The 16,408-nt window shown below is 39.9% G+C and overlaps 1 protein-coding gene across 1 annotated transcript in view; it reads left to right on the top strand.

Annotated features, from left to right (window-relative positions):
• PCNX2 (pecanex homolog 2 (Drosophila)) overlaps positions 1-16,408 on the top strand; it is a 156,568-nt gene that overhangs the window by 108,057 nt on the left and 32,103 nt on the right. Inside the window, exons 24-25 of the mRNA XM_017817517.1 lie at positions 8,945-9,003; positions 11,350-11,565. Coding sequence (XP_017673006.1) covers positions 8,945-9,003; positions 11,350-11,565 — 275 coding nt within the window. The remainder of the gene's footprint in view (positions 1-8,944; positions 9,004-11,349; positions 11,566-16,408) is intronic.

The following is a 16,408-nucleotide window of genomic DNA, read 5'->3' as shown; positions in this document are numbered from 1 at the left end:
CTTAGGGTTCAAACTTTCCTAAATATTTCCAACTAGCTGGCATGAAAGCCTCATTGCAGCCAGTTTTACTTTTCATTGCGATTGTTTTAGTTTCTTCCAAATTGTTTTATTTCTCTGCTAATTTTTGTGTTTCTCTGTCTGCTTCTATTCCTGTACTGTTTTTTATGAACTGACCAGAAAGAAGCACTGTAGTTGAGTTGCACGACTTTAGACTGAACTGAGGTTCTAGTGCCTTTGTTCAGAGCTGTTACTCATTTATGGATGCTAGCTCCTTTGATGACCATGGTGCTTTTAAGAGAGGTCTTCACTGAGTTGGCCTCAGGGATCCTACAGGCTTTTATTGAGAGTGGAGTTAATTTAGAACTCTGCAAAAATAGCGTAAATAAGTATCAGCATGTAGATAAAACCAAAATGAGTGCTTATTAGTACCTTGGACATAAAAGTCAAAACAAATAGAACCAATGAATTAACGGTTTTTAGTCTGAAATTTTGGTGTGTTGTCTTCGAATCAGAAGGGCTGACGGGTCCTATTTACAAAGCACGTAGAATTTGGTGAGAGTCTTTCTGGAGACTTCAAAGGGACTTAGATCCTTGAGAATCCAGCCTATACTGAGGGCTGACTTGTGTATCCTTGAGCCTTCATGCTGATTTTAGTGGCACTCCCTGGCTGGCAGTGGTGTAAAAGTTGAAATGTTAGCAACTGCTGCTATTTTTCCTTCATTACTCTTCCCTTAAAACTGGCAGATTTCCCAATAAATATGAATTTTTTTGGGAAAAAGTGCTCCTCTGTTTAAACAATGAGTATAAACTGGTCTTATGGAAGTTGTGCCCTGTTCTCCAGGTGCATTTGTGGCCATGGTTCTGGCACTGGCAGAGAGAATAGAGAAAACCAAAACGTTTGAAGAACAAAGAACGTCTTTGTCTGTACTTCAGCCTTAGTTCTTCATGAGCTCTCTGAAGTTATGTGTTATTCATTAGACTTACTCATCTGACTGTCTTCTCAAGACCCTTCCCTGTCTCCTCCCTGCTGTAGTGCCTAACCACTGTATATCTTCACACTGCATACCACCAGTATTGCCCATGGACTTGTACCTTCAACACTTGCTTGGTTTTGGAGTCTTTAATCCCTTTCAGCAGCTATGTAGGACTTTGTGGAGTGACAGAGCCACAGCATTCAGGTGTGGGAGGTGTTGTTTCAGGTACAGCCTCAGGCTAAAATAAGCCCTGCTAGAAACTACCTTCCCCTCAGTGTCTTGAGCTGTGACCCCCCCCTAGAATAAGTGACCCTGTGTGCATGTGTGCCCCTTTGGCCACTTGCTGTAGCATGGGGGTATTCACACCTCCTCTCCAACCCAGCCCTCAGCTCATCACTTGACTCGGTGTGTGGAGTCACACTCAACTGGGAAAAGGTGAGAAAGGATAGGCAAGGAAAACAAGGCACCTTTAGTCAAATAGGTCTGGTATTAAAGTACGTGTTTTTTGAGTTGCCCAGAGTTTCACACTCAAGGGAGGCTATACAAAACTCGAAGATGTAGCTTAACTGTTTGGCAGTATCTCTCTAACCGGTAACATCTCTTCTCAAATTTTTGCCCCTGGCAGTCAGTAAAACAAATTGAGGCTAATTGAATAGGAGCCATATGTGTGATAATTAATTGGGAGCGCATTCTGATTCAGTGCTCTGTAGTTCCCTGCCGAGTTAAAGATGCATTCACAAGTCAGATTCACTGAAACATTCTAAGAGGACAGAATAGAGACAGAAGGGAGACATCAGAAAGGGAATGCATGCTGAGATCAGGAGGAACACAAGTGGAGATCAAAACCATAAGTGGGATAAATGAACAGGGAAAGAGATGGGCAAAAAAGGAAAAGGCATGCAGTGACAAGTCTGAGAGGGTAATGCAACAGACATTGATAAGCAAGAACTCAGACCTATAGAGGGAAAAAAATCATCAGCATGATAGAAGAGGACTTTTAAAGACATTTGGGAAGGAAGGCAGCAACAGGACATGAGAGAAAGATGGGAATGGACTCTGATAAGAAATAGGAAGCATGTTATATTTGGAGGGCTTCTGTGGATATACAGTGGCACTAAAAATTTATAAGCTGTTCATCTAAAGATTAGCTTCCAAATTATGTAAATCTAATGAGATCAATTTAACTCATGAAATTTCTGTCATGTTGAATATTGGAAACCTCTTGAAATGGGTTGACTGAATTTCTGTAAGAATAAGTGTTCTCAGGAAGTGTTCATCCCATTCAGTTGGATAATGTAGATCCATGTCCTGTTTTAGATTTAATGAATCAAACATTTAGGGGCAAGCTGAGGTTCAGAGTACTAAACTCAAACCTTCCAGTCAAGGAAATGCTTATTCAAGCCACATCTATCAAAATGTGAAAACTAGTAAAGCTGAGATCACAGAGGAGAAGTTCAGCAAGTGTAACTATCCTAACAGAGGTGATATGTAAGTTGTGTACAGATAGCTGCAGGGAATAGTTCATTGCTACAGTGTGCTCAAGCCTTGGTTATCCCCTAGTGTACAAGGGTATGCGCTGGACCCAGATTGCCTTGGGGGTTATAAGAGCAAAATGTAAACTATCTCTTGCTTCTTTCTGAGATAATGCAAGATGCAGAATTATGTCACCATTGCATTTAGAATTGCCTCTGAAACTTTGTGCTCATTGGGACTAGGTAAATACTGGATGAATGCTAGGGGGATTTTTTTTTTTAAGTCCTTTGACTAGAAGTGTTTGCTCTCAAAATACCAGAGGTGTTTGCAGTCTGAAGAGTACTGTAGAGGCTACCATAACAACTGCTGTAAATTATTAACATTCTCAACAGTCCTTGAAATGAAAAAAAAAAGGTATTAGAAGTTATCCCTGTTTTAGACTGGATTTTGTACAACTGCACAGTAGCAGTAAAATTTTTCTTGTTTTTTAATGTAGTGTCACTGATGCTGCACTTGCAGAGTTACAGCACTGAAATGGCTTGGTTAGCTTCCATTTTGCCCCACTTCATATTTTGGTGAGAAATATCTATATGGAAAAGGCTATAGTGAACTTAAATAGTATTTCTGGTGTAGGCGTTCTTTGAAAGACATCATTCACCAGTCTTTGTCTTAATCTTGCATTTCTTCATACTTTCTCGCCATCTCAACTTCCTAATTTTATTATTAAGCAGTCACTTTTAATCTGAAAATGAGAATTAAAATATCTTAAGTATATGCTATTTTAGTATTGCACACTGAAAAAGCATGAAAACACGTTATCAGCAGTAAAGAGTATCAAGAATGGATTCTGAAATGCCTATTTGTCCTTTCCTCCTTTTATGATGTTTAAACAATGTGTCTGTGTGGAGTCAAGGAGGAAAAACATCTTGGCCTCATTTGCTGAATCAGCTCTCAACATTTGTTTTGTTTTGGGGGTTTTTTTCCCTGTTCTTGCTCTCTATCTGGTGAAAACTTCAACAGGATGTTTCTCATCACCTCCTTTCTACTTTCCAGGTCCTTACAGTTTTTCAGGCTTTTGCCACTTCACTCATAGGCTCATCAGCCAGTGCAAAGCCCAGGTGAATCAGTCCTGCAGAGCACTTTGCCCAGAGCTGGGCACAGCATCGTACCTTTCCTGTAATGTTTGTGGTGGCTCATGATGGGACAACCAGAAAAATAACACTCACTCGCACTATTTCAGATGCATGTTTTTGTGTAATATAGTTAACACATTTGCTTTTAAATTAAAAGCATTTCTATCAATTGCAGACAGCAAGGTCCAGCTGTGATGCAGGGTCCTGTGCTAAGCCCCATCCTCATAGGAGCATCAGGGTCCCAGACCTTTTCCACTTATGCAAGAGTGAGCACAAACATCTCCGTGCAGTTGGCGTAATCTTTCCACTTATAAAGCGTCTTGTGTTGCTTAGTATAAAATATCTGAAGATAGTGATTAAATGCCTTTTAAAAGAAGCAGCATATTTGGACAAGGGGAAAGAAATTAAGTAGCATGGTAGCTAAATAAGACAAATGCAGGAATATTGGTGACATTTTGATAAAGCATTAGTGAATATTTGAAAGTACACAGATATTTAAATTACCTGACTTACAAATAAGAGGTGAATTCCCCAGCTAAACCTTTGAATGTCAGAGCGCTTAGGTGCACTGTTTAATCCATGTTTGGGCACTCAGCTTTTGATCTCAAATTTACATCTTGCATTTTCATCTGTATTGCTGCAGGAGCACAGAAACCTCATCTTCAGGAAAGGTACTAGAATATGCCAAAAAAGCATGCAGAGTAGTATCTCAGCAAATTACCTCAATTCTAGTTTTAGCACCTATTAAAAACAACAACAAAAACCCCAAACCAACCCCTCCAAAACATAAAAAAACCCACAAAAAAACCCCAAGTAAACCCAAGAAGCTCTCAGAATCAGTTATAAAAATCTTTTTAAGAAAATAAACCCTAAGAACAAGAAGCATTATTGATAATAAGATCTTTCTGTGTTTTACAAGGATGCTTCAACAGCACTGTCTTTAACAAGTGGGACTTCTTATACCTTAGCCCTCCCCCAGTTTCCTAGTGTGCAATTAAAGCCACTTTTTATTATTGTTAGATGAAACACTGGCCAAGTCAGGAAAGGAGGAAGAAAGCATGAAAAATAAAAATCAGAGTTGAGTGATCAGGAAGGAGAAATTGCTTTTCATTTTTAAGAGATCTTTTTTTATTAAGGTGAGTTAAACCTAAGGTGTATCTTTCATTCAGCTGCCCAGAAAACCTGGATATGGTTACACACGAAGGGACCGTCAGCCTTCACTGTTATAATCACACTGAAATCATTCTGTGTTTTAGATTAAATTGATTTAAAACTGCTTGGGTATCCTTAGCCTTCCAATTAATACATCATTTTTGCCTCTGGTGTCCTTCGAATATTCGTGGGTGCCTGCTTATTCTGCCGTGTCATTCTCCCCCCAGCCTCACATCGTAGCCTACTGCTACTGTGTTTTTAATGCTAAGCCTTCTGTTTATAGTGCCAGCAGCATCAGACATTCACATGAAAATACTGAGGACTTTTTTTCCAGATTCCCATGAATAATCATAGGGCTGCAGCTTCGTAAAGTTTCTCTCTGTTAGATTTGCCTGTTAGATGTCATGGTAAGATGGATTAAAATTCATTGGACACAGACAAAGAAAAATTTTGGATCCACCCTAGAAAGGCATCTTTGCTTCTCCCGGAGGGGAACTGCTTTTCTTTGTTTTGTTCTCTTTCAAAGTAAGGATCCCATTTTTCACAGCAGGAATCCTAGAAATCTTGAATTTGTGTTTTGGGGCAGAACTCAGCATCAGCAAGGCAGATAAAAGAGGTGGAATTTTATTTTGATCTTCTGGAAATAAACACGTCAATGATTTATTTATATTTTTTCCCTCATTTTGCCTGATGCTCACCATACACTGTATGTTCCCCAGACTGCCTAAATCCCCTTCAGCCTTTTTTCTACCTTTCTAAGGAAACTAGGAGACTGAAGTGGGAGAAGAAAATTTTTCCAGGCAGTATTTTTGGATAAGGGATTATAGGAAGTGACTTGATCTTCTTTTTGCAAAGGGAAGCAATGGTTATAATGGCTTGGACAGTGCTACCCAAACCAGTGGGTTGTGTCAGTGTCCATGTAAATGGTGGATTAAAAGATCATGAAATAGATATTTCAGGAACTAAGCAGGATGTTGACTTTAAAATTGCTGAAGACATGTTCTTCAATTGCTGAAGTTGTTCAAATACAATCGCTTGCTCTCTAGGGCAGTTGCTGAAGGACCTGCTCTTGGTTTGCAAAGAATAATTCAATTCAGGAAGAAATTCAATTACTGAACTAATTATCACATTGGATGAGTGGTAACAACCAAATTTAAAGGAAGAGGCCACTGGAGGAAAGCCCAAATCACCCACTAATCCCAGAAGTTCACTTTGAGGGGTCCTAGTTGAGAGGGAAAAGCCCCGGAGTAAAGGCATTGCTGGTTTGATTGTTAGGCTCAGAGGATTATAGTTTAATCCTATGCAAATTCCCATGGCCTTCAAGAACATATAAACATAGCTTTGGTTACTAATAATTGTAGGAGACTTTCAAAATCCAAAATGGATTACTTGATTCCCTTTAACTCAACTAAACTGAGTTTTAGGACAGAAGTTTGCTTTACAAACTGCCTGTATTACCCTTGGTCTTCAAAAAATGAAATAAAATTATATTTCAAAATATCTGTATAAATATTTGTGTTTTTCTGATAGTGTCTGAAAAGGTAAATCTTGTCTCATGTCCTGAGGCTCATGTTTTAGCTGCTTAAACAATTGTTACTGTGCTTGGAATGGAGGATAAAACCTCAACTGAGCCTGGTTTTGTTTTGTTTTTGTGAGATCTTCTATTTCCTTCCTTTCTTCCCAGTCAGGCTGCACTGTCTGTTTTGGAGTGTCTGAAGCACTTGTGATTTTCCCTGATTATTTCATGCATCTTTCTCTCTGAACAAAAAAGGGGGGAAAGAAATGGAGCCAGAGCTGCATGCTGGGCAAAAGGATTCCTGTTTATTACAGATCAGAATTTTCTGGGGTATTGGTTGATTTGTATGGGACTCAATATGCCTCAAGAACAGAAATGCTTTATAGGTTGGTAAAAAATTGGGGTAAAGAATAGTATTAATATGTACCTCATATTGGCACTGATTTCAGAGGGACTGAAAGTTAATAAAGACTCTCATAATGTTAAAACATATGCATTTGGAAATCAGCAGTGTTTCTCTACTGAGAATAGAAAATTGATTTAATTCCCTAACATAATGTTTATGCTTACTCTTGCATATGCAGGTAGATATGTATCAGAGCAGAAGAATTCTGACAACCTTTTTGAAGTAAAATCATTCTCTAGATTTCAAAATGCTTAGAAGGCCCTTCCCCCATTGCCATTTTCTGTTGCATAGGAAGTGAAAATTGCAGTTACAATAAGCTGAACCAACTGGAAGCCAGCAGATAAATAATACATCAAATAAGTTTTTGATATATGTAGATAGTATCCTAATATTAATTACAAATAATTTTAATTAAAACTCTTATTTTCTCCAATCGTGCTTTTTTCGAAGTAGAGAACATGCCTTTTTAGAGCAGAAATAAGTTGGTTTTGGTAAGGAAAGCAATTCTATTCTTCTTCTGTCTACTAAATGGAACCCTGTGTGCAATTTTTCTGTCGATCAATTTTCCACAGCTTTTTGGGGGAGACTGTAGGGAGTGGATGAAAAGGCTTTCTAACATTAGGGACATCAGTGGCCTTCTTCCCACAGTTGGATTCAGCATGAGCTTATAGCTTCAGCTCAGAAACTTCCAACCTTTTAAATAACCTGTGTATTGACACAGGAAGTCCTGGGAACCAGTACTAAGATGAAGACATGAAGACTCTCAGAGAGTCTCTGCTGTGCTTCAGAGACTTGGGTTTACGCCATCCTTTTTCAGTGTTATTTAAGGTGTTTGAAAACCTTACATATAACTGATACCCTCTTTGGTGTGGTCTCCTTAAGTTTCTCATAGTGAATAGCTAAATTCAGGCTTTTTAAGTTGACTGGCCAGCCATCAGCCTGTTCAACTATGACCTGTGCTCCTCACCCTCATGAGCCAGACCTTAGCCAGTCTCACCTTGCCATGCCACCCTCATCACCATTCAACCAAGGACGCAATGAGGACCATTCCTGGATGTCTCCCTCAGTTCCCATGCTAGGGGAGGTGCTGCTGTGGCACTTTTCCCCTGTGCTTACAGGCTGTTGAACAGATGAGACTCTTGACACTGTCACACGTAACCTTATGCTGACTGTTATTTGGGACAAAGAGCTTGGTCTTTCTCTGTTTTTTGCTTTAACCCCATTTTCCAAGGAATGATAATATTTACATATTTGATTGATAGATCTTCTGCTAACGCTAGTGGTTGAAGGCAAAACTCTTGAGGCAATATTCTTAATGAATTGTCCTGAAATCCCTAAACACTCCTGCCAGAACAGTGTTTCAGGGAAATTTGTATTTACTATAGCATTTCAGTTGGCCAGACTTTCACTTGTACCCTGAAGGCTTGGGAGGTGCTTTGGACTTGAATATCCCTGGTCACCACAAAAATCACTCCCTTCTGTTTAACACATACTGGTCCAGAGTGATTTAGTCATTCCTTATTTTCAGACTTTATTAGTGATGTTTGTTAGAGGTAGTAGTAAAAGCTCAATCCAATCTACCTTTTAGTTGCTTTCTGTTTTGTGACCATTTTTCCTGTGGTATTTTTGTTCCACCGCTACAATCAAAATACTGCATTGAGAATGTGCCATTAATAGGGGAGACAGGGTTACTGTCTGTATGGACTAAGGTTACTGCCTGTAATTTACTCTTTTTCAGGCAATAAGAATGATCAGGGACACTCTCGTTGCTGCCTAGCTAAATATCAAACTAAGTAAAGTGATTTTTTTGTTGTTGTTTTTCCACAGATGTTACACATCCACAAAAATATTTTCGCACAAAGAAAACTCCTTGAGCCCAACTGTTTCCCTTAAGGTTTAGAAGGAAAGAAAGACTGATTAAATATTCTTTCTATTTGCTGTTTTGGTGGCACCTGAAGCCTGTTCAATTATTTAAGTACATAGTGTTGTGTATTATCACGGATGCCAAATTCTGAATGTACTGTGCCCCACAAGAAGGAAAATGGGGCAGAAAGGGCTTGAGGAAAAGGAGGAGAGGCCACAGACACTTTTGTGTGCTGATAAGCTCCAATATCAGTAGCAATACTGACCTGAAATAACTATGTATGCCTGATGAATGGATTAGAGTGTGAACTGCATGATATAAACACAGAATTAGGAGATATGTTAAAAAGAAAATAAATGTGTTTACTATGAGAATTGTATTTTTTTAAAAAAAAGAATTGGCTGTACAACATGTCTTTATTTCCAGCACCAAAAGATCGGACCATTCCAACACCAGACTGGCAATTCAGATCGAAAAGGATGCAGGTATGGCCTGGGAGTTTGGGTGTCTTGTTTGATTTGCAAAATGTGATGTATTTACACTGGTAAGGCTTTGCTGGGGAAGCTGAAGAGATGCAAAGGGTATAAATGTTGTGTGAACAAACCAGAGCATTTTAAATCTAGCAGAGCACCAGTTTAAGTTGTGTGACCTGACAAGTAAATTTGCTCTTCAGTTATGTGTCGCTGATCAGATAGTGCTGGGCTGGGAATTGTTTGGTTAATCGTAACATTGCTGTTTGTGTGGAACATGCAGCAGACACCCTAGCTGGACTCAGAGGTCAGCTTTGGGCAGGGAAAGGCTTTGGAAAAAAGCAGTAAGTTAGTGGTGCCCCTACTGCTGAGCAGTTTGGGCTGACAGGTATCTCCTCTTCCCTGGAGAGAAACCTTTTTGAAGAAGGCAAAAAGTGAAACTGAAAAATTTGCAAGGGAAGGAAGTAGGAAAGATGGTGGGGCTGTTCCGCTGGGTAACAATGCATTAAATGAGCATCAATCCATGGCTGTGTAAAGCACCTCCCCAGGCTACAGCAGTTGTTCCTGTGAACTGGGAAGTGAGAGCAGTTTTTGGCAAGTCAGTGGACACAGAGAGTGTGTGGTACCTCATCTGACACTCTTCAGTGCATGGTGGGATAGAGAGCCCTTTTCAGGGGAAACCGATACCAGTCTCTCATACCAAATCCCAGTCTCAGTGAGAGAGGCCAAGGTTTCATATATGGGGTTCTTCTACTTTAGTATTCTGTGGCTGATTTTATTTTGCTGCTGAGTTGGCAGGGGCTTGTATTGTGAAGTTAGACGTTTACATTTTAATTATAACTGTTATGCCCCCCCCTTTATCCATTACATCAGTAGCATGAACAAATACATGTCTTCAAGCAGAAATGGCTGAAATCCAGGGTGTCTTAGTAGGCAAGAGAGGTATTAATAATTTGAAGCATATATAGTGCTCTTTAATTATTTATCATTTCGAGGCAGGGAGCTAGGATGTTTCCCAAGGCCATTCTGCCATCTGATAGCAATAACCTTTAGCATTATTATAAATGCGATAAGTTAATTATATTTTTAATCCTGTAGCTCAAGCAGAACATTACTTTTGTGTGTGTGCCTAAAAGATTAATTTTATGACTTGTTTAAATTTTGACCACATGTACTCCAGGAGGTGTATAGCTGAATTTATCTGCATGGGCATAGACACACAACATGGATGTACATACCAGGGCTGGCTACTTAATGGCCACAGGGATGAAAAACAGCATAGTTACACACCTGCTCCTCCTCTTGCATTGAAGAGCAATTTGTAGAGGAAACTATAGCCTCTGAAAGTCTCCTCTTCTGGGTTTTTTTTTCCTCCACATTAGATCTGCTCCTAAATATGCACAGGGTACCCGTACAAATGTAACCATGTACACCGTCATACCAATAAACCTGCAAGGTGTTGGTTTGTACATGTGTTCATGCACCAGCATTTTAAAAGTATTGAAGGTGAGACATTGATGCATTATGGAAGAAAAAACCAGTTCATATGTCAAGCATATATTATGTAAAAGAGTGCAAACACAAGACAACACCACGTTGGATTATGTGGCACTGTCTTGGCATTTGTGAAAGTTCAATCTCTTTCACAAATCACCATCATAAAGTGATCCTTTTAATGCAGTTAAATGACATAGACCTTTATGAGATGAAACTTCCAGACTATGATGGGATGTTTTGGACATTGGGTCCAAGCAATGTGTAATTGGACAGCTACTGTTTTTAAGGTGGTAGCAATTTTAGTGGTGAATGTTTCATTCTTACTCAATATACTAAGTAAACTCTTTTAAAGTAAGTATAGTCATCTAAAGTACCAGCAGATACTTAATGGAAAAGCCCTTGAAAAATTCCTGGAGGTCTAAAAGAAAAAAATCCCAACAAAATCATTGGAAGATGTGTGACCAGTCTTTAAAAATCTCAGAAAAAATATTCAAATTTAAACATATGTAATGAAATAATAATGATTTCTGGTTTCTTTTAATTAAGAACAGTATGTAGACATTAACTTATCATTGCAGAGACTTTCTATGTAGCCAAAAAATTCTCGCTTTTGTAAAACACGGAGGTTATTTGAGTAAGCCTGAAAAATGTGTTATCAATAATTTGATTTTTTTTTTACAGTAATGCTCATATTAAACAAAAAATTCAGACCTGATTCTCTGAAGGGACAGCTAGGAAATACAGGTTGTGTAACATATCAGGAAGACATTAAGTGGGAATGAAAATGAATATGGAATTTTATGCAGAATGGCTTTGTATACTATAAATTTCATTCTTTACAAATGTGTGCTGCTCTGGTTGTAGGAAATGATGACAATAATCTCAACTCCATTTTTTATGAGCATTTGACAAGATCTCTGCAGGAGTCTCTTTGTGGAGATTTGATTCTGGGCCGCTGGGGAAACTACAACACAGGAGACTGTTTTATTCTGGCATCAGATTATTTAAATGCTTTTGTGCACTTGATCGAAATTGGAAATGGCCTTGTCACCTTTCAGCTCAGAGGGCTCGAATTTCGAGGTAAGGATCCCTGGTGATTTAAATAAGAACAAATCTCCTCTGTCTTTTTAATTTATCACAAAGTATAGTAGGACATAGAGTTTAAGGACCTTTCTCTTTTTGCAGATATTTGTCTGTCTAAAAGCTTGGTACTTCTTTGTATCGTTATTTGAATGATGCTGTGAAACCTAGATGTTAAGAAATTTGGAGTCACATTCTACAGCATTGTAAGACTTTCAGAAAGAAGGCTTGTAGAGTTGTTTGCTTAGTTCACACATCTTTTGGGTAATGCTTAGTTATGTTTTCAGATTATTTCCTTTCCTCTATAGCATTGAAAATCGAAGTTGTTCTTAAAATTTTTCAACCCCCAAAAGCTTGTCTTTGAAAAAAAAAAAAAATTAAATAAGACTCCTTCCACAGAAAATATCTTTGCATGTGTCAGGCCATGCAAGTAGCCAGTGCTGACACGATCTCTATCACAGTAGAACAATAGAGAAGCAAGTTAATCAAGTCTTTGTATTTCTCTTATTTAGGAAATGCTGTCCCTTCAGTTAAACAAGGGACCTCACTTTCTCACCATTCAATGTATTCCTCTGTCAGGACACTTGTCTTTAAGGAATGGCAATTGCATCCCCTTCCTCGGTGGTGTGGCTTTTGTGAGGCCAGTTGCTGTTGTTGTTGTCCTAGAGTAGGAAGCAAAGTGAAAGTAAAACCACAAAGCTTTTAAACCGCTTTTAAATTTTGCTCATGCTACACGTGTTGGCTGCCTGGGTTTGTTGGTTGGATTTTTAACCTTTCAAAGATACCACTTTGCAATTGCAGGTGATGGGAGTTTTGCAATACTGGAATAAGCAGCTTCCCAGGCTCAAGGGCTGAGCATCTAATGGGCAATGTGTAGAGGAGAGTATAATCGATATGACTGTTCAACAAGGTTGAGTGCAAGAAAATAGGTGACTGGCTCTCTGAAAGCACTTAGGCATGGAAGGATTTGACTAGGAAATAACATGTGTGGGCTCCAGTCTCGCCTCTGTGACAAGACTCTCTGTTGGATGTTGAATAGGTTTTGGTAAACACTTTCCTTCCTATATGGTGGGGATAAAGATAACACTCCCATGTCCTAAGCAGAGTTATGAAGAAAGAAAACAGTAGTAAATACCTAAAACAGCTTGGTATTGTAATACCTGAGGAGATGCCTATTCAGTACAAAGGCAAACTGTAAGAAAAAACAGCTGGAAAGGAAGATAAGAGAATTTGTTTATCAGCCTCATAATTTCTTGTTGTTGATGATGATGATGATTGTTGAGGGATACGTGATCATCTATGTGTGGTTCTGAGGCTTGCTTCAATTTCTAAGACATCTGTGCAAGTATTACCTTCTCCTTGTGTGCCCCCAAGGTGAACAATGGTGCTGCTGTGTCAGAGATAGGTACTTGCATTCTACCTTCTGAAAATTATCTTTGCTGATCATCATTTTGTGTTAAAATCAATCACTGTAGGATTTGAAACAAACAGAAGAAAGAAATCTCACTCTCCCACTTAAATTATGTGAGTTTTTTGAGTTTTTTTTTCCTTTATGCTGTTGCCCCCTACTGCTGGGTCTCTCTGTCATCACCATCCCAAAGCAGTTGAAGTAAATCTTGGAAACAGATGAAACAATATGAGCCACGTGCTAGCTGGATAAAAAGATCAGGGGCTCAGAAGACAGGCTTAATGAACTGGAAGTTGAATGGGGAACAACTGAATAGTTTTGTTGCAAAGTGGCTTGGGAAGACTTTCCTTGACTTCGAGCCAGGATCATTCACTGCCAATGAGTGCCATTTGGCATTTAGATCTGAGAGCAAAGCTCAAAAATTGCCACCTGTCAAGGCATCTCTATATTACCTAAAATCACAGTTTAAGTAGTTAAATGTATCTGAAAATTGACCTTTCCATGCAGATGGCCCAATACTGTTCAGTGTTAATTAACTGTAGTTAATAGTGGTTTTTACTTTGTGCGTAGATCCAATGTGTCTGCCGACCACAGCAGGTCCTAAAGTTCTTCTGGGACTCAGCTCCGCAGACTCTCGTGTCTTTCATGGGTTGCTGCTTAGAGCCAGCTGAGTTCTCATGAAGAATATCCTCTTTCCCAGTCTTTCTTGAAGTCCTCATGAGGAGGCTGGCATCCTGCAAAGAGCACCTCTTACCTGAATGTTCAATGGGCCTGGTCAAGAGAGCGACAACAAACTGTGAACAGTAAAGCACATATCAGTTACTGGAGGAGGAGGAGAAGAGTGGGAAAATTGGGATCTCTTCTTGTCTTTAGTCCCTTATTCCACTCCTCCCTCTCCCGATCATGCTATTTCAAGAATAAGAGAAAATATGTAGTTATTTTTTGTGTCCTCTCCAACATGCTATGTAAGGAAATTTTCTCCAGCATTCAGAATATTTTGTAGAGATGTTATGGGAAGAGAAACTAGGAGTGTGATTGTTGTTACTATGTTGCTTGGCCTGGAACAGAGAAGCTTTGTAGGGTTGAATGAAGGAATTGACCTTAGAAAAGAACAGCTCAAAGAAGTAGCATTTAACATACCAACTGAACCCCACTGCCAGAGAAACCACATGAATTACAAGCCTACTTAAGGATAGAGTAGGAGAAACAAAGGACCCCAGTGGGGAACCAGGCATAAGCCAGATGAGATGGATCTGCCTGATGCAGGCTGTAATAAAAGCCTAATGGATGCCAAAATGTGAGTGGTCAGTGTGCCCAGTGGAGACTTGCTGAGGTGGTGTGCTGACACCAGAGGGTTGTTTGTGTCTCCAGGTAACCCATGAAGGCTGATGTGGTTTAGATAAACTATTCTGCAGAACCACCCTCTTCTTGTAAGACGTTTGGTTCTTGTGTCAACAGGAGCTGGGCTGCTCTGGTTGGGGCCATTGGCCACAAGGGTGCCCAGGCACTCGGGCACTGAGTCTGAGTGAAAGGAGCCAGAGGGACTGAACTGAACACAGAAGTTCCATAAGGGGAACCAAGGCTGTTCTAAGGAAGTTCTCTGAAAGCTGAGACTTAAACTCTTCCTTGCAAGGCATTCTTTGCTCCTTCCTTTGAGCAGGATTGCTGCCTGCATGGGCAGGAACTAGAGCAAGCTTCCTCAAAGCAGCACCGAGAGCCATCCCCTGTTAGGACTAGGCACATTCTTCCCCATTTCAAATCTTGCAAATGGCTGGTGTGCAGTACGACTGAATACTGTAGGATTTTTTTTCTGCAGGAGTGGGAAAGAGTGTTTGGAACTGCCCTGGAAGAACCTGATGGTTTATAAAGTTAAATAGCAGTTGTTAAGCACAAGACTCATTTCCTCTGCTTTGGGCATCTTGCATTTCTATTTTTAGATGTCTGGTCGTGCACTGTTTTTTACATAGGACCCTGATTCCTTTCATTGTACAGAATGGTTTCCCGCAAGAGGGAAAAAGGACTAGAGGAGGAACTTGAAATCTGTAATTTCTGAGCTTTGGCTGCTTAACTTCAATTTCAAACAAGTAATTTTAATTGAGGGCCCTAAAAATCTGCTGTTCCTTAAATAGGAAATCTGTGTTTGCTTTGGAAACGAGTGAATCACAACAGTGTTCTCTGTGCCTGTGACTGTTTTCTGTTCATAACTAAACCAAAGGCAATATTTGCATTGTGGAGCTCTGGATTTTCCTACGGGTGTTTCTCATTGTGGTAGCTGAAAAGCTGTGCTGGCAGTACTGCTACAGTAGTGCCTGAAGAAGGGATCTTTCAATCTTCTGAATTTAAGGGTACAGGGGCAGGATGTACTTACAGCCTCCTCCATTTGCAGTCCAACCTAATAGAGAGTCCGCATTATAAGTGACTGATCCAGATGCCTTTCTAGCTCTATGTAATAGAAGCATTTGTCTCAGCTTTTAAATGAAAAAACAAACCCAACCAAACCCCTGCAGGCAGGGTAAGAAGGTGCAGACTGAGCAGACTGAAAAAAGAGAGTCAGCAAAGCTGGAATTCCTTTCATCCATCTCTAGACTTGTTCATATTAAGCACCTTGTATGAATTAGTTCTTCACTCTCCTCTTCTATGAACAGGGAGGGGATGTGCCTCTGTTGTGTCATTCATCCTGAGTGTAAAGCCAGGGGGAGGCTCAAGATCTCCAGGCATTGAGAGGAAATGCCTGACTCCTCCTGGAAAACAAAGAGAAGGTAGTAATGAGCTGAGAGGAGGGTAACGCTTCCGAGGAGCTGCAGGTTGGTGCGGGGGAACTGAGCCCTTCGGTAATGTAACTCTGCTGTCTGTGTTAGACCACAGCAGTATGCTAAAAGCAGCCTGCCAGAAGAAATACATAATGTATCATTTAATTTGAAAGGAAGAGATGGGGAAACCAACAATCAGGGAACAAGCAGAAAGAATGTCAAAATATATCTCTCGCATGAGTTCCCTGTAGAAAAAGGAAGATTTAAAATGTTTTCCTGTTTAGTCTGTGTGTCTGCAAAGTGTCTTTTGGAGAATATTCAGTTAGGCATTACATGTAATGCCTAATGTAATGAAGAAACTACTTACTGATGGTGTTGCTGAAGTCTTGAGGAGCTGTTTTCTAACTCATGCCCAGTATCCTTCAGTCTTGTAATCCAGTTCTAAACCTCTGCTGCGATTTTTTTGTTACTGCATGTTGCACGTGCAATATCCATGCTTCATTGGAACTTCATTAGATGGATCAAGGCAAGAAGCACAGGGCAGAGACAGATGTAATTGTACATAGTGGAAGGCAGCTGTGGCAGCAGTATGGCATCGCCTATGGGGCTTTCTCTGCGTTCGCTAGCTTATTTCCCACGCAAAATGGGAAGCCAGTTTAGGACATACGCTTTAGACACAGTAATG

The sequence above is a fragment of the Lepidothrix coronata genome, unplaced genomic scaffold (genome assembly GCF_001604755.1).
Source record: "Lepidothrix coronata isolate B3197 unplaced genomic scaffold, Lepidothrix_coronata-1.0 Scaffold61, whole genome shotgun sequence".
Lineage (NCBI taxonomy): Eukaryota > Metazoa > Chordata > Aves > Passeriformes > Pipridae > Lepidothrix > Lepidothrix coronata.
This window is presented reverse-complemented; position numbering and strand designations above follow the sequence as displayed.